General features: G+C 51.0%; 1 protein-coding gene across 2 annotated transcripts; it reads left to right on the top strand.

Moving 5' to 3' along the window:
- Positions 1–5,542: 5,542 nt before the first annotated feature.
- NT5C3B (5'-nucleotidase, cytosolic IIIB) lies at positions 5,543–18,253 on the top strand. 2 transcript variants are annotated; one of them, XM_029075321.2, is made up of 9 exons: positions 5,543–5,611; positions 5,929–6,027; positions 13,418–13,487; positions 13,585–13,631; positions 16,191–16,276; positions 16,437–16,526; positions 16,676–16,838; positions 17,220–17,414; positions 17,706–18,253. In XM_029075321.2, exons 1-9 carry the CDS (start codon positions 5,603–5,605, stop codon positions 17,871–17,873), a joined length of 927 nt encoding a protein of 308 aa, XP_028931154.1. In that variant the 5' UTR covers positions 5,543–5,602; the 3' UTR covers positions 17,874–18,253. The 2 variants fall into 2 exon arrangements, with proteins under 2 accessions (XP_028931154.1, XP_028931153.1); XM_029075320.1 differs by having other exon boundaries at positions 5,547–5,611; positions 5,926–6,027.
- Positions 18,254–18,279: the final 26 nt, after the last annotated feature.

Here is an 18,279-nt window from a genome sequence, read left to right as displayed (position 1 = left end):
GGGGGATGAGGGGTGGCGGTGGGACAAGAGGACTGGGATGGGGCGTGGGTGGGGAAGAGAGAAGGGGGGAGGGGGTGAGGAGGTGGTTTGGTGGGGGGGGGGAGTAGGGGGAGGGGGAAGAGGGGTAGCGCTGGTAAAGTGGGGTTCTAGGGCGGGGGAGGGGAGGGGGGAAGGAGACAGAGGAGAGAGCGGGAAAGAGCTGAGCGAGAGAGGGGAAGGGGAAGGGGAGGATAGGAAGGGGCGGGAGGGAGGAGGGGGGGAGGAGGGACATGGCGAGGCCAGAGAGGTGGGTGGCAGCACTGACAACAATAAACAGTAACAAACGAAATCGGTAATATAGCAACATGATACAGTATGATACAATACAGTAGTGTTAATATAGCAATATGATACAGTATGATACAATACAGTAGTGTTAATAAGCGGGCGATGACCAGGGTCGGGGGTAGGCTCGATTAAGGGGCGACCTGATCAAACTCAAAGTCAGGTGGCTGGTGAGGCCAGAGATGTGGGTGGCAGCACGACATAAACAATAACAAGCAAAATCGCTAATATAGCAACATGGTACAGTAAGACACAATACAATAGTGTTAATAAGCAGGCGATGACCAGGGTCGGGGGACGAGCCGACCCTACCCGATCAGACTCAAAGTCAAGTGGCCAGCGGCCGAGAGAGTCCCAGAGCTCATGACCAAATGTCCCTGTGGCGGCGGGGTGGCCCTGAGGTTGTCCGGGGTGGGTTGCGGCCGTAGGCGGCGGGTAAGGTAAGGTAACATGGTGAGAACAAGGACATCATCACCCGGGGCGGGGGCGGGGGAAATGTCACAGCTGGTATAAGGCAGAGTCAGAATTAGAACCCAGGACCTCTGACTCCAGACCATGTTCTTTCCACTAGACCACACTGCTTCCCCCTCCCCCTTAGACTGTGAGCCCCATGTGGGACAGAAATTGTCCCTGATCTGATTGTATTGTCTCTACCCTATTGCTTAGCACAGTGGGCAAGGAATGTGTCTGTTACACTGTACTCTCCCAAGCGCTTAGGACAGTGTTCTGCACATGGTAATTGTTCAGTAAATGCTATTGGCTAAGGGTTTTACAAATATCACTTAGTAGAGTGTTCTCTGCACATAGTAGGTGCTCAATAAACAGTAACCAATTATATTTATTGAGCCATTACTGTGTGCAGAACACTGTTCTAAGTACAGTATAAGAGATTTGGTAGATACATTCCCTGTCCACATGACCTTACAGTCTAGAAGGGCAGACGGACATTAATATAAATAAATTAAAGATATGTATGCCAACGCTGCGGGGCTGAGGGAAGGGAAAATGAAGGGTGCAAATAATAATAATAATGTTGGTATTTGTTAAGCGCTTACTATGTGCAGAGCACTGTTCTAAGTGCTGGGGTAGACACAGGGTAATCAGGTTGTCCCACCTGAGACTCACAGTTAATCCCCATTTTACAGATGAGGGAACTGAGGCACAGAGAAGTGAAGTGACTTGCCCATAGTCACACAGCTGACAAGTGGCAGAGTTGGGATCCGAACGCATGAATTCTGACTCCCCAGCCCGGTCTCCTTCCACTGAGCCACGCTACAAATCCAACTGCAAGGGTGACAGAAGGAAGAGGGAGAAGAGGAAAGAGGAGAAGAGAAAGAGTCAGGCCCTAGTCACGGGCTTAGGAGTCAGAGGTCATGGGTTCTAATGCCGGCTCCGCCACTTGTCAGCTGTGTGACTCTGGGCAAGTCACTTCACTTCTCTGTGCCTCAGTTCCCTCATCTGTAAAATGGGGATTAAGACTGTGAGCCTCATGTGGGACAACCTGATTAACCTGTATCTATCCAGCGCTTAGAACAGTGCTCTGCACATAGTAAGCGCTTAACAAATACCAACATTATTATTATTAGTAGTACTGATTCATTCCTTTTTGTCATTCATTCATTCAATTGTATTTATTGGGCTCTGACTGTGTGCAGAGCACTGTACTCACGGCTTGGAAGAGTACAACATAACCATAAAGACAGTCCCTGCCCATAATGAGCTTACAGTCTAGTGAAGGAGGCAGACATTAATATAAATAAATTACAGATATATACATAAATGCCATGGGGCTGGGAAGGAGTTTGAATAAAGGGAGCAAGTCAGGGCAATAGAAGGGAGTGGAGAAGGGGCTTCGTCAGGGAAGGTCTCTTGGAGAAGATGTGCTTTCAGTAAGGCTTTGAAGAGGGGGAGAGTAATTGTCTGTCATTTCATTCATCCATTCAGGACAAGCAGCCTGGCTTAGTGGAAAGAACACGTGCTTGGTAGTCAGAGGCCATGGGTTCTAATCCCAGTTCCACCATTTGTCAGTTGTGTGACTTTGGGCAAGTTGTTTAACTTCCCTGTGCCTCAGTTGCCTCATCTGTAAAACGGGGATTAAGACTGTGAGCCCCATGTGGGCTGATTACCTTGTACCCAGTGCTTAGAACAGTGTTTGGCACAGAGTAAACGTTTAATAAATACCATTATTATTATTATTTATTGTTCATTCATTCAATCATATTTATTGAGGGCTTACTATGTGCAGAGCACTGATTTAAGTGCTTTGGAAAATACAATATAACAATAAACAGTGACATTCCCTGCACACTATGACCTTACAGTCTAGACGAGGGGAGACAGACATCTATACAAACAAGTAAAATTAGATATATACTTAAGTGCTGAGGGGTTGTGAGGGGGGAAGAGCAAAGGAAACAAGTCAGGGAGATGCAGAAGGGAGTTAGAGATGAGGAAAAGAGATTAGTCTCGGAGGGCCTTTCGGAGGAGATGTGCCTTCAATAAGGCTTTGAAGAGGGGGATAGTAATTATCTGTCGGATTTGAGAAGGGAGGGCATTCCTGGCCAGAGGCAGGACATGGGCTAGGGGTCGGCGGCAAGAGAGGTGAGACCGAGGCACGGTGGGAAGTTTGTCTCTATCTGTTGCCGACTTGTTCATCCCAAGCGCTTAGTACAGTGCTCTGCACATAGTAAGCGCTCAATAAATACTATTGAAAGGAGAGAAGTGTGTGGGCTGGGTTGTAGGAGAGAGGTGAGGTGAGATAGGAGGGGCCAAGGTGATGGAGAGCTTTAAAGCCAGTGGTGAGGACTGTTTGTTTGATGCGGAGGTGGATGGGCAACCACTGGGAGTTTTTTGAGGAGTGGGATGACATGTCCTGAACGTTTCTGTAGAAAAATGATCTGGGCAGCAGAGTGAAATATGGACTGGAGTGGGGAGAGACAGTAGGCTGGGAGGTCAGTAAGGAGGCTGATGCAGTAATCTTGGTGGGATAGGATGAGTGATTGTATTAACATGGAAGCAGTTTGGATGGAGAAGAAAGGGCAGATTTGAGAATTTGAGGAGGAGGGACGTGGGTGAGGAGTTGATGGCAAGATAGATGAGATCGAGGTACAGTGAGAAGGTTAGCGTTAGAGGGGCAAAGTATATGGGTTGTGTTGTAGTAGCAGAGTAGTGAGGTGAGGTAGGAGAGGGCAAGGTGAACGGGTGCTTCAAAGACAATGGTGAGGAGTTTTTGTTTGATGAGGAGTTGGATGGACAACCACTGGAGTTTCTTGAGGAATGGGGAAATGTGTCCTGAACATTGCTGTAGAAAAATGATCCAGATGGGCAGCAGCCCCCTTGCACTTAGTCTAGATAAAACCACTGAGGCACTCTCCCTGGCCCCGAGTGGCAGAGCCTCCCCAGCTCCTCTGAGGGAGACAGAGTTACCCCATTTCCAGTATCAAGGCACCCAGTCTCTTGGGCCCTCCCCAGTTGCAGACAGTTGGTTAGATTGAGGCCGCGGGGGGGGGGGTCTCTGAAATACCGTCAACACCGTCAAAATTCCCTGGGTGCGGAGCACTGTCTAGAGTATTTGCATACCCAGCATAAGACACATCCCTGGTCTCAAGGAGTTTAGGAGACGCAGCATGGCATAGTGGATAGAGCATGGACCAGGGAATCAGAAGGACATGGGTTCTTATCCTGGCTCTGCCACTTGTTTGCTGTGTGACCTTGGGCAAGTCACTTCACTTCTCTGAGCTTCAGATACCTCATCTATAAAATGGGGATTGAGATTATGAGGGATTCATTCATTCAATAGCATTTAGTGAGCGGTTACTGTGTGCACCTCTTGTGTCAACCTGATTGGTTTGTATCCAGCGCTTAGTACAGTGCCTGCCTCACAGTAAGCGCTTAACAAATACCACTATGATTATTATTATTACAGTATAATGTGTAACTATGGCATTGGGGGGCCTGTGTAACTATGGAAGAAGCAGCATGGCTTAGTGGAAAGAGCACGGACTTGGGAGTCAGAAGGTCGTGGGTTCTAATTCCGGCTCCGCCACTTGACTGCTGTACGACCTTGGGGAAGTCACTTAACTTCTCTATGCCTCAGTTACCTCATCTGTAAAAATGGAGATTAAAAAATGTGTGCCCCACGTGGGACAATCTGATTACCCTGTATCTACCCCAGCGCTTAGAACAGTTCTCACTACATAGTAAGTGCTTAATAAATACCATAATTATTATTATTACAGCAGTGGGTGTCTGCTCCCGGGAGCCTGGCTTAGTGTAAAGAGTGCAGGCCTGGGAGTCGGAGGACGTGGGTTCTAATCCTGACTCTGCCACTTGTCTGCTGTGTGACCTTGGGCAAGTCACTTCACTGCTCTGGGCCTCAGTTACCTCATCTGTAAAAAAGGGGATTAAAAAATGTGAGCCCCACGTCAATCTGATTACCCTGTATCTACCCCAGCACTTAGTGCTCACTACATAGTAAGTGCTTAACAAATACCATAATTATTATTATTATGGCAGTGGGGGCCTTCTCCCGGCAGAGAAGCAGCGTGGCTCAGTGGAAAGAGCCCGGGCTTTGGAGTCAGAGGTCATGAGTTCAAATCCCGGCTCTGCCACTTGCCAGCTGACTGTGGGCAAGTCGCTTCACTTCTCTGTGCCTCAGTTACCTCATCTGTAAAATGGGGATGAAGTCTGTGAGCCCCACGTGGGACAACCTGATTCCTCTGTGACTACACCAGCGCTTAGAACAGTGCTCTGCACATAGTAAGCGCTTAACAAATACCATCATTATTATTATTAGCATGACGTAGTGGATAGAGCGTGGGCCTGGGAGTCAGGAGGATGTGGGTTTTAAACCCTGCTCTGCTGTGTGACCTTGGGCAAGTTACTTCCTGCTCTGGGCCTCAGTCACCCCCATCGGTAAAGCGGGGACTGAGACTGTGAGTCCCACGCGGAGGAGGGGCTGTGTCCAACACGATCTGCTTGGATCCGTCCCAGCGTTTAGTACAGTGACCGGCACGGAGTAAGCGCTTAAGAAATACCGTAATTATTATGATATTTCCCCCCCACCCCTGCGCTTTCCTCCTCCACGACGGCCTCGACTAGGCCCGTCCTTCCCTCACTCCCTTCCCGCCCTCGGCCCTCCTTCCCTCGCGCCTGCGCGCTGCGCCCTCGGCCCTCCTCCCCTCGCGCCTGCGCGCTGCGCCCGCGGCCCTCCTCCCCTCGCGCCTGCGCCCTGCCCCCGCGGCCGGTTCGTTTTCCTCCGGCCGGGGCGGGGACCAGCATGGCGGAGGTGAGGAGGGGACGGGAAGGGGAATTGAGGTGAGGAGGGGGCGGGAAGACAGTTCCTTCGGACGCCGCGACCCTGGAGTCTTTCCCGCCGGCGTCTCGGGCGACCCCCCAAGATCGCCCTCACACCCCTTCCGGCTCCATTGGTCCCCCCCCAACCTGCCGGAGGGGCTGGGACGATCGCCCCCTGCCGGCGGCGGCGGGCGGAGCAGCGGCCGCCCCCCCCCCCCCCCCGCCCAGATTGGGGCCCTCGGCCCGTCCTGGGATTTTGGGGGGCCGTTGAGCCCCCCCAAAGAGCCGCCTGCGGGTGTCGCTCAGCAGGTGGAGGCGCTGATGAAGGCTTCGGTGCTGATGAGGAACCCCCAGCGGGTGCGGGACACCATCGCCTCGCTCCGGAGCGGGGGTGTTGACAAGCTGCAGGTGTGTCCTTGGGCCTCTGTGTTCGTGTGTGTGATGTCCTCAGGACGGGGTGACAGTGTGACAGGGCCTGTGCCTCCGCCACACAACGCCCCCCCCCCCCGAAACATAATAATGATGACATTTGTTAAACGCTTACTATGCGCAAAGCACTGTTCTAAGCGCTGGATGCAAGGTGATGGGGTTGTCCCACGTGGGGCTCCCAGTCTTCATCCCCATTTTACAGAAGAGGGAACTGAGGCTCAGAGAAGTGAAGTGACTTGCCCAAGGTCACACAGCTGACAAGTGGTGGAACCGGGATTAATAATAATGTTGGGATTTGTTAAGCGCTGGGGGGATACAAGGTGATCAGGTTGTCCCACATGGGGCTCACAGTCTTCATCCCCATTTTACAGAGGAGGGAACTGAGGCTCAGTGAAGTGACTTGCCCAAGATTACACAGCTGACAAGTGGTGGAGCCAGGATTAATAATAATAATGTTGGTATTTAAGTGCTTACTTAAGCGCTGGGGTAGATACAGGGCAATCAGGTTGTCCCACGTGAGACTCTCAGTTAATCCCCATTTTACAGATGAGGGAACTGAGGCACAGAGAAGTTAAGTGACTTGCCCTAGATCACACAGAAGACAAGTTTGTAGAGCCGGGATTAGAACCCACACCCTCTGACTCCCAAGCCCATGCCCTTTCTGCTGAGCCACACATTTGACAATAGTAGTAATAATCATGGTGACAGTTAAGTGCTTGCTCTGTGCCGAGCACTGTACTGAGCACTGGGGTAGATACAGTGCAGTCAGATCCGAGGCAGAACCTGTCTCACATAGGGCTTAGATTCCAAGTAGGAGGGATAACAGGTATTTAATACAGCTCCTAAAAAGTCATATTGACAACTCGTAGCCATGATGAAAGGAGCTAGGTTTATCGCTCTTATCCTAATGAGAGTATCGGAAAAGAATTTCACGGCAGCAGTAAAAGGACTTTCACCTAGGCTAGTTGTGCGTTCCAAATCCTTGACTCTGTCTTTGCTGAACAGTGCTTGGAGTTCGTCTTGTCATTTTAACTAAAGAAACATCTTGGTTTGAGGCCTAGGGAGTCCTCTGGAGTTTGAACTGAAGGATTAGAAGTCAGAAGGCATGGCCAGTGCATTACAAAGTCCAAACAGCAAACCTTCCTGTGGCCAAAAATGTCTCCATAGTCCTGCAGGCCTAAGCTTGCAAGAAATTAGGTCAATTTAGGCAGGGTGGTGGTTTGGGAGTTGGGGGCAGGAGCAGAGGAGAAGGATAGAAATGAAGAAGAGTTGAAATTTACAGTTTGGCCTCCTCTCTTGCCACCACCATCCTCTGCTGTGGTGAGAGTAGTCGATGCTGTTGATGCCTGCCTACTTGTTTTGTTTTGTTGTCTGTCTCCCCCTTCTAGACTTTGAGCCTGTTACTGGGTAGGGATTGTCTCTATTTGTTTTGAATTGTACTCTCTAGGTGTTTAATACAGTGCTCTGCACACTGTAAGTGCTCAATAAATACGATTGAATGATGAATGAATGAATCCCTGTTTTACAGGTGAGGAAACTGAGGCATAGAGAAGTGAAGTGACTTGCCCGAGGTCACACAGCGGGCAAGTTGACAGGGTGGGATTAGAACCCAGGTCCTCTGACTTCCAGGCCTGGGCACTTTCCACTAGGCCAAGCTGCTTCCCAATAAGAGTAAGAGATATGGCAGAGTGTATGGTCTAATGGGGCGACAGGCCGAGCTGGGATTTATATTCATTCAGTCATTTATTGAGCGCTTACTGTGTGCAGAGCACTGAACTAACTGCTTGGGAGAGTACAATATAGCAATAAACAGACTCATTCCCTGCCCACAAAGAGCTTATAATCCAGGTACAGCAAAAACTTGTCTTCACTGTCTTAAATACCATTATTATCATTATTATGATTATTATTCATGGCACCTCAAATATATCCTTTCCAGCTACTCCGATGCTTGTGCTTGTGCACATTCCAAGCTCACCTAGCTGTGCCTCCATCCCAGCTCTTCAAAACACTCAATACTATGGATTAAGCAGCAACTGAGTGGAGAGCACTGTGTTAAGTAAGCTCTGGGGAGAATATAATAGAATTCACAGTCACGATCCCTGATCTCAAGGAGCATGCAATCAAGCATGGAAGATAGCCACTAAAGTTACAGATAGGAGGAAGTATTAGAGTATAATGAAATGAAAATTAGATGTATGGGGGAGGGTTTAATAGCCCAGGGCTTAAGTGGCCCAGAAGTGCTATAGAGGCAGGTGTGAGGAGATAAGAGATTAATCGGGGAAAACTTCCAGAGAGATGTGATTTTAGAGGAGGCTTGCCAGATGAGAAAGGGGAGGGCGCTCCAAGCAGAAAGGCTTATGTGAGCAAGAGGTCAGTGGCAGGAGAGATGAGAAAGAAGCACAGTGAGCAGGTCGACTTGAGAAGAATGAAATGTTCAAGCCGGGATGTGCCAGGAGAAGTAGGAGGGAGAGAACTGATTGAGTGGCATAAAACCGATGGTCAGGAATCTCCGCTTGATGTGGAGGGGAATGGGCAGTCATTCTAGACTGTAAGCTCGTTGTGGGCAGGGAACGTGCCTACCAACTTGGTTATATTGTACTCCCTCAAGTGCTTAGTACAGTGCTCTGCACACAGTAAGTGCTTCCCGTATTGACTGGAAGTTTTAGGGGGATAGGGAAATAGGTGCAGAACAATATTTAAAAAAAATGATCCAGACAACAGAAGGGTTCCCACTCTGTCATCTCCCCCACTTTCTCTCCTTTCTATGTCACTTATGCACCATGTCACCTATGTAGTTGTACCCCTTAGCCCCTTGATATTCACCCCACCCTCAGCCCCACAGCATTTACCTACATATTCGTAATTTATTTTAATGTCTGTTCCCCCCCCAGCGTGTAAGCCCCTTGTAGACAGGTCTGCCAACTCTGTTGTATTGTACTCGCCCAAGCGGTTAGTACAGAGCTCTGCCCATAATAAGCATTCAGTAAATACCAACGAAGATGATGATGCTGTGCACGCACTAAACACTCAATTCTATTGATTGATTGGACTGTAAGCTCATTGTGGGCAGGGACTGTGTCTACAACTCTTACAGTATATTCTCCCAAGTGTGTGGTACAGTGCTCTGCTCACAGTAAGCGCTCAATAAATACAATTGATTTGACTGATTGGCCTGGAAAGGGGAGAGACCGAGGCAGGGCAGTCAGTGAGGAAGCTGATATAACAGCGAAATCAGAATATGAGAGAGGAGTGCCTGGGCCAGCAGGATGCCTACAAACTCCTTAAGGGCAAGAATTGGATCTACTATTCTATGTACTGTACTCTCCGGAACACTTAGCACAGTATTTTGCGCACAGTAGGCATTCAATAAATACCATTGACTGATTGGATTGGAAAGGGGAGAGACTGAGGCAGGGCAGTCAGTGAGTAAGCTGCGTGGCTCAGTGGAAAGAGCACGGGCTTTGGAGTCAGGGCTCATGAGTTCGAATCCCAGCTCTGCCACTTGTCGGCTGTGTGACTGTGGGCAAGTCACTTAACTTCTCTGTGCCTCAGTTCCCTCATCTGTAAAATGGGGATTAAGACTGTGAGCCCCACGTGGGACAACCTGATTCTCCTATGTCTACCCCAGCGCTTAGAACAGTGCTCGGCACATAGTAAGCGCTTAACAAGTACCAAAAAAAAGCTGCTATAACAGTGAAGCCAGGATATGAGTAGTCTCAGGACCAGCAGGGTGGCAAGCAGCATGGCTTAGTGGAAAGAGCATGAGCTTGGGAGTCAGAGGTTGTGCGTTCTACGGCTCTGCTACCCATCAGCTGTGTGGTTTTGGGCAAGTCATTTAACTTCTCTGGGCCTTACCTCATCTGTAAAATGGGAATTAAGACTGTGGGTCCCACATGAGACAACCTGATAACCTTCTATCTACCTCAGCACTTAGAACAGTGCTTGGTACATAGTAAGTGCTTAACAAATACCATCATCATCATTATTATTATATAAACTCCATAAGGGCAAAAATTGTATCTCCTTCTTTATGAACTGTATTCTCCCAAGTGCTTAGTACAGTTCCCTGCTCATAGTAAGTGCTCAGTACATACCCTTGATTGATCGTCTAATGGATGGAGAGGAAGTGTCAGATTACAGAAATATAGAGGAAGAACTGATGGGATTTCCTAACAGACTGAATATGGGGGTTGAAAGAGAAGTTGGGGTCAAAGATAATGCTGAAGTTCCAGGTTTGAGAGATGGGAAGATGGCAGTATCATCAACTCTGATGGGAAAGTTAGGAGGAGGAAAGGACATGGGAAGGAAGATGAATTCAGTTTCGGGCCTGTTAATCTTGAGGTACTTAGGTGACATACATATGGAAGTTCCCTGGAGGCAGGAGGAAATGTAAAATTGTGGAGAAGAATGAGGTCAATTTGGGAGTCCTCTGCCTAGAGGTGGGGGTGTTGAAGCTATGGGAGTGGATGAGCTGCCCAAGAAAACAAACGTAGATGGAGAAGAGAAGGAACCCCAGAACTGAGGCTGGAGGGGCTTCCTCAGTGAGAGGGGTGGGAGGTAGAGGAAGGGTCAGCCCAAGAGATCGAGAGGTAGAAGGAAAACCAGGAAAGAACTCGTTCAGAAAATACGCATTCGATTGTTTCCCCAAGTAAACCGAAGGATCCCCAGCACTGACGGCAGTGGAGAATTTAAAGAGTTGAGTGGGGTCTTTTAAATTTGTCAAGAAGATCATTGGTGGCTTTGGAGAGAAGTTTAGGAGTTGGAAGAGAGGAGAAACAAGGTTTTAGAGGGTCAAGAAGGGAAATGAAAGAGAGGAAGTGGAGGCGGAATGTGTTTACAACCTAGTCATGGAGTTTGGTCAGGAAGGGGAGGAGGGTGATGGGGTAATGGCAGTGGAATTTAGAGAAGTTTGTTTTTAGGACAGGGGAAACCTGGGAATGTTTAAAAGAGAGAGGAAGAGGCCACTAGAGTGTGAGTGGTTGAAGGTGGCCATCAGTGAGGGAAGAAGAATGGGTGCAGGTGGTTTTAGAGGGGAAGCAGGGGTGGGGTCAGAGGCCCAGATGGACAAGGTGGATTTTGAAAGCAGGGGAGAGATCTTCTCTTGAGAGACATCAGAGAATTAGAGACTAGACGAGTCGGGTGGGAAGGATCTGGAGAAGTGAAAGGGGGAATTTTGGTGGGGAGGTCACGCCTGTGGATTTCCATTTTTTCTACAAAGTAGTCGGCACGGTGAGCAGTTAGACGGGGCAGAGGTGCGGACAGTGGGCATAGGAGTTGAAGGAGAAGTAGCGTTGCTGAGAAGAGGAGGGGGCAGAGTTTTAGCAGGTGAGGATGAATGTGAAACTAGAGTCCTGGAAGACTCCTAAAGCAAAGCGAGGTAGCATGACCTAGAAGAAAGAACCCAGGACAGGGAATCCTAGTCAGCCAGTAATTCATTCATATTTATTGAGCGCTTATTGTGTGCAGAGCACGGTACTAAGTGCTTGAAAGAGTGCATTGTAACAGAAATGTTCCCAGCCTACACTGAGCTTATAGTCTAAAGGGGGAGAAAGGCATTAATATAAATAAATTACAAATTTGTACATATCTGTACTGTGGGGCTGGGAGTCAGTCAATGGTAGTTATTGAGCGCTTACTGTGTGCAGAGCACTGTAGTAAGCACTTGGGAGGGTACAATACAATAATATAACACATTCCCCACTCACAAGGAGCTTTTAGTCTAGTGGGGGAGAGAGACACCAATGTAAATAACTAAATTACAGATATGTACATAAGTGCTGTGGGGCTGGGGTAGGGGGGATGAGTTAAGGGAGCAAGTCAGAAGGGAGTTGAAGAAAAGGAAAAGAGGGCATAGTCAGGGAAGGCCTCCTGAAGGAGATGTCTCTACAATAAGACTTTGAAGGCAGGGAGAGTAGGTATGTGGCGGATTTGAGGAAGGAAGACATTCTAGGCCAGAGGCAGGTTGTGGGCGAGAGGTCTGCGGCAGGATAGACGGGATCGAGGTACAGCCAGGAAGCAGGTTAACATTAGAGGAGCGAAGTGTGTGGGCTGAGTTGTAGTAGAAGAGTAGCGAGTTGAGGCAGGAAGGGGTGAAGTGAGTGCTTTAAAGTTAATGGTGAGGAGTTTCTGTTTGATGCGGAGGTAGAGGGGTAACTACCTGAGTTTCTTGAGGAGTGGGGAGACACGGCCTGAGCGTTTCTGTTGAAAAACGATCTGGGGAACAGTGAAGTATGGGGTGAGACAGGAAGCTGGGAGGTCAAAAAGGAGGCTGATACAGTAATCAAGGCAGGATGGGATAAGTGATTGGATTAGCATGGTAGCCTTGGATGGAGAGGATAGGGCAGATCAAAGGACTCGGGCTCTCATCCTGACTCTGCCATTTGCCTTCTGTCTGCCGGCAAGACACTTCACTTCTCTGGATCTTAGTGCCCTCATTGCAAAATCAGGTTGAATACCTGTTCTCCCTCCCCCTTAGACTATGAGCCCCATATGGGTCAGGGACTGTGTCAGATGTGATTGTATCTAACTCAGTGCTTAGCAGGGTGTTTGGGACATAGCACTTAACAGATGCCATCATTATGATTATTATTGTTATGACAGGTAGAGTTATGTGATTTTAATGGGGAAGGGTTTCCTAGTAGGGAAAGTTGTTAGTGAGGTGGGCGAATAGAGAGCAAGTAAAGCCGAGCCCAAGGAGAACTTGGGAAGAGCCACGAGGGCAAGATGGGGAGAGGTGGGGGCCGGGGAGGGAGTGGAAAGGAAAGGTAGGGAAGACAGCTGGGAGGGGGAAGGGAGAAGCCTGAAGCTGCGGGGTGGGAGTCCCTGTTTACTGTGGAGGAAAATGGAGCCATCCGCAGGGAACCCAGTTGGAGGGGCCATGGCCAGATTGAAGGGGGCATAGCCAGATTGAAGGGGGCCGTGTCTGAAGAAAAGTCTGAACCCAAGTACAGTTGATCTCAGTTGTTGTGGGGCAGGGAACTGGTTTCCAGCCCCAGGCAGGAGAGGCCGGGAGAGGGTAGAGAGTTGCCACATGACACTTTTCTCTTTATTCATTCATATTTATTGAGCCCTTACTGTGTGCAGAGCACTGTTCTAAGTGCTTGGGAGAGTACAATATAACAATAAACAGGCACATTCCCTGCCCAGAGCGAGCTTACAGTCTAGAGGAGGAGACAGACATTAATATAAATTATACATATGGGACTGGGATAGGGGATGAATAAAGGGAGCAAGTCAGGGTGATGCAGAAGGGAGAGGGAGAAGAGAAAAGGAGGGCTTAGTCCGGGAAATTCTCTTGGAAGAGTTTGTGCCTTCAATAAAGTTTTGAAGGTGGGGAGAGTAATTGTTGGCTGCTGATGATCCCCAGGTGATCTCTGATTTCGACATGACCCTGAGCCGGTTTGGATTCCGCGGCCGGCGATGTCCCACGTCCCACAGTAAGGAGCGGGTGGGTGGGCAGTGGTGGTGGGCAGCGGTGGGCAACTGGTAGGGGGCAGGGGGCAGGGAAGGGTAGCTGCTCCTTTATGTTTCCAGATATCCTGGACACCAGCAAGGTCGTCAGCGAGGTTTGCCAGCAACAGGTGGGTCTGCCAGGGGTCAGAGGGCTGGAGGGGGTCAATTGGGGCTGGACACCGTCTATGGAGGGACATTGTGGACAGCAGCCTGGGCCTTTGTGTCCACCTTCAACTCACCATCTGCCTCTCCTCTATGGGCCTCTGATCTCGTCCTTTCTCATCTCCTCAAAACACTTGCATCCCCCTCTCCCTCCCTCCGGCATCTGGCAGACCATAGCTCTCCCCATCTTCAAAGCCCGACTAAAAATCATATCTCCTCTAAAAAGTCTTCCCTGACTAACCTTTCATTTCCCCACCCTATTTGCCTGCCTCTCTGCATCAGCTATGCACTGGGTCTATACTCCTTAAGTTTGTGTCAGCCCCAGCTCCACAGGACTTATACACAAATTCTTATATTCTGCCATTTCCCCTGTTGTATTTTTCTTGTAATATCTGTCTTCCATACTGTAAGCGCCATGGGGGAAGTGATCAACTCTATTGGACTGTACTCTCTCCAGACAAGGGAACATGTCTACCAAGTTGGTTGTCCTGTAGCCCCCAAGTGCTTAGTAGAGTGTTCTGCACATAGTAAGCACTCAGTAAATACCATTGATTTACTTGCTAACCTGACCTCCCTGCCTTCTGTTTCTCCCCACTCCAGTCCATACTACACTCTGCTGCCCAGATCATTTTTCTACAAAAACATTCAGGCCACGTTTCCCTACTTCTCAAGAACCCCCAGTGGTTGCCCATCCACTTCTGTGTCAAACAGAAACTTCTTACTTTCAGCTTTAAAGCACTCGACCACCTTGCCTCCTCTTACCTCACCTCGCTACTCTCCTACTACATCCCAGCCTGCACACTTTGCTCCTCTAATGCCAACCTCCTCAATGTACCTCGATCTCATCTATCTCACCGCCGACCTCTCACCCATGTCCTGCTACTGGTCTGGAACGCCCTCCCTCTTCTTATCCGCCTAACAGTGACTCTCCTCAGCTTCAAAGCCTTTTTGAAGGCACATCTCCTCCCAGAGGCCTTCCCTGACTAAGCCCTCCTTTCCTCTTCTCCCACTCCCTTCTGCGTCACCTTGACTAACTCCCATTATTCATCCCCCACTCCCAATTGTATTTATTGAGTACTTATTATGTGCAGAGCACTGTACCAAGCGTTTGGGAGAGGACAGTATGCCAGAGTAGGTAGAAACATTCCCTGCTCCCTGCCCACAACAAGTTTACAGACTAGAGGATTACCGGGGGTCGGATTGGGCATGTGCTGCCCTCTACCCGCCCCAGTCCCTGAATGGAGCAGGCTGGGCCAGCCGGGGTCTCCCCCTCTCTGCGGCCCAGCTGCCAGCTTCGGAGTGGGTCTCGCCTTGTGAGACCCCGCTGCTGACCCGACCCGGCCTCCCACCACCACACCCTATCCTCGACCCGCCTCCTCTGTCCCGGGAGGTGGCAGCGGCCGTCACCCCTTGCACCTCATTTATGTCCATATCCATGATTTATTTGTTTATATTAATGTCTGTCTCCCCCTCTAAACTGTAAGCCCGTTGTGGGCAGGGAATGTCTGTTATATTGTACTCTCCCAAGTGCTTAGTACAGTGTTCTGCACACTGTAAGCTCTCAGTTAATACAGTTGACAGAATGACTGGCTGACTGACCACTACATTTCTTTGTGGTTTTCTCCTGTCTCCGGCTAGTCCTTCTCAGTCTCTTTCACTGGCTCCTCCTCCTCCTCCTCTTTCTCCTCCTCCTCCTCCTTTCACCCCCTAACTGGTCCTTCAATGGTTTGTCCACTCCTCTCCACATTGAGCAGAAACTCCTGTCCATTGGCATAAAAGCCTCCCGCTACAACTCAGCTCTTTGTTCCACCCCAATCAGCCTCTTCACTGGGCCTGGTTTCCGTCCCTTCTGCTTTCAGTCTCTTGTTCAAGTCCTTACTCCTGTCCGGAGCTCCTTCCCCCCATCAGATCGTGCTATCTACAGCCTCAGAGTTCTTCTGAAGTGCCATCTCTTCCAGGAAGCCTACCCCAATAAATTCTCCTCCTCAGGTCATATCCTACAACCACCTTTGCCTCAACACTCCTTGGCCAGTTACATCTCTCTGTTTTCACATCTACATGTAGCGCTTTTGTGCGTAGTGACTTATGTTTAGTACCATTTGAGCGAGCACGTGTTCACCCACATCTCCTTTCTCTTCTTCCTACAAATTGCTTTGTGTCTTTTTTTTCCCCCTCTACTAACCTAGAGGGCCTACCTGAGGGCAGGGTTCGCATCCTCTGATTCTGTAGTTCCCCCCAAGTGTTTGGCGCAGTGCTCTGCCCACATTCGATGTCCGGTAAATACTGTCAGCCATTTAGTTGAGCCAGCAGAGTGTGGGCCTCAGATCCCTATTTGTGCAGTGGGGCTGGAGTCGGCGAGTGGGTGGACCCAGGTGGTTAGAGCTCCATCTTGGTTGGGTAAGGGGGAGGGAGGGTCCTTCCCTACATCCTGGCCTCGCCGGTCAGCTCTCGGCCTCAGGGACCAAGGTTTCCCCTCTCGCTCTCCATCTATTCGCTATTTCTCTCTGTCTCCACGATCATCCCAGCTGAAGGACCTGCTCCACTTCTACTACCCCATTGAGATTGACCCCAACCGCACTGTGGATGAGAAACTACCTCTCATGGTGGATTGGTGAGCACCCGTGGGGGCCCCGGGGGACAAATGAGGCGGCTTCCCTGTGGGTCACCCAGCTGCAGAGGGTCACCTTCGCGCAGAGGGTCCCCACCCCCATCCAACCTAGCCCATCATGGGAGCTTGCAGGGAGGCTGATTTGGGGTGTGGTCTGGGCCAGGTGGACCAAGGCCCACGGCCTGCTGTGCCAGCAGAAGATCCAGCAGTGCCAGCTCGCCCAGATCGTCCGTGACTCAGATGTGATGCTCAGGTAGCTGTGGCTGGGGTAGGGAGGCAGCCGGGGGGGAGATGGGGCAGGGAGTTCTGCAGGGGCCCTGCCCCGACCCTCTTGATAAGTTGTGGGTGGGGTGGCTCGGGCAGGTAACCAACGGTGGCAGTTGTTGAGGCTCTGCCTTGCAGGGAGGGCTTCGAGACCTTCTTCAACACACTGCACCTCAGCCACGTGCCCCTGTTCATCTTCTCCGCCGGGGTGGGCGACATCGTGGAGGAGATAACCCGGCAGGCCGGGGTCCTCCATCCCAACGTGCAAGTGGTCTCCAACTTCATGGACTTTGATGAAGACGTGAGCCATCAGGGAGGGGCGGGAGGCCTCTGGTGTCGCCCAGCATGGGGGTTTAAGGGTAGGGACGGGGTAGGCTGAAAGGCTGAGGAGGAACAGGGAGGGAGGCTGGGGGGGCATCCTGACTATGGGGTGCAGAGGGCCGGTGCAAGTCTGTCCTGGGAGTGTGGGGGCAAGAAGCTGGTCAAGGGGGGTGGACTGGAGGCTCGGCAGTCTGGCACACCTCTTGGCCCAAAGACCCAATTGGGTCTCCTCTCAGGCTCTCAGCTCTTCAAGCCACTGGGAAGCTGTCCAATCTAGTTGGAGACTTGGGGGGAGCGAGCCTGCAATTGGGCCGGCCAGGCTCAGCTTGCCCGTCACGTCCCACCCACCCTGGCGGTCTAGGGCATTCTATGGAGGTTCAAGGATCCGCTCATCCACACATACAACAAGAACAGCTCGGTGCTAGAAGGCTCGTCAGCACAGCTCCAGGCCCGACCCAACGTCATCCTGCTAGGCGACTCCATGGGGGACCTGACCATGGCAGACAGTGTCCCGGGTCTGAGCATCCTGCTCAAGATAGGCTTCCTGAATGACAAGGTGGGCCTGACAGGGGTTGGGTGGATGGGCAGGTGGGCATTCTGTAGAATCCTCCCCACAGCAGGGCTGCTCTTTCCCTGACCCCCATGGCCGGCGGCAGGATTTGGTTGGTGGGTCCCTCTGATCTGCCCTTCTGCGGGTTGGCACCGGGTATTTGAGTGTTGTGGTCTGGAAGAGTGTGGGGGTGTGGGGTGCTGGGGCAGCAGAAGGGTCAGCAGGTCTCAGCCCCCAGGTCGCAGAAGGGTCAGCAGATCTCAGCCCCCAGGTCCCTGACTTGAGTGCCTCCCACAGGTGGAGGAGCAGCGGGAACGGTACCTGGACGCTTATGACATCGTGTTGGAGAAGGATGAGACGCTGGACGTGGTCATCGGTATCCTGCAACACATACTGCCCGGGAACCGGCCATCCCCGCGGGGCCCGGCTGGTGAGGCTGTCCCCCCTAGCGAGGGGCCGCTCTAGGTGCCCTCTCGACTGGCCACTCACAGCCCCGGTCCAGTCGTTCCGCCCCCTGTGCTGTGCCCCGGACCAGATTTTGAGGGTGCAGGTGACAGTCCAGGACCCATCACCCCTGGTGCCCTGGTGGTGCGATATAGGGGCGTGTGAGCTGGGCAAAGCCTGGAGCAGCCTGGCTCCTTGGGGACTGGCCCTCAGCTGCCACTCAGACTCACCCCCGGCCCTGGGGAGCCAGGCCCAGCTTGGCGGGACCAACTGGATTTGCTCCAGCCACAGAGGGCAACTCTGGGGGGTTGACACAAGATCCTGTGGCTGGTGTGGTCCAGCAGTCCCCGCTGGGGAGGATTAAAGAACTCAGCTGGGAGCAGCTATGGAGAGACTCCAGATTTCCATGTGTTTGTCCCCATCTATG

This window comes from Ornithorhynchus anatinus, chromosome 11 (assembly GCF_004115215.2).
Source record: "Ornithorhynchus anatinus isolate Pmale09 chromosome 11, mOrnAna1.pri.v4, whole genome shotgun sequence".
NCBI lineage: Eukaryota > Metazoa > Chordata > Mammalia > Monotremata > Ornithorhynchidae > Ornithorhynchus > Ornithorhynchus anatinus.
This window is presented reverse-complemented; position numbering and strand designations above follow the sequence as displayed.

Excerpts from the sequence above, each read along its gene's own strand:
- NT5C3B (XM_029075320.1), top strand. Across the intron at positions 13,488-13,584 it reads GCGATGTCCCACGTCCCACA|ATATCCTGGACACCAGCAAG; the intron begins GTAAGGAGCGGG and ends TTATGTTTCCAG. Across the intron at positions 16,839-17,219 it reads TCATGGACTTTGATGAAGAC|GGCATTCTATGGAGGTTCAA; the intron begins GTGAGCCATCAG and ends CTGGCGGTCTAG.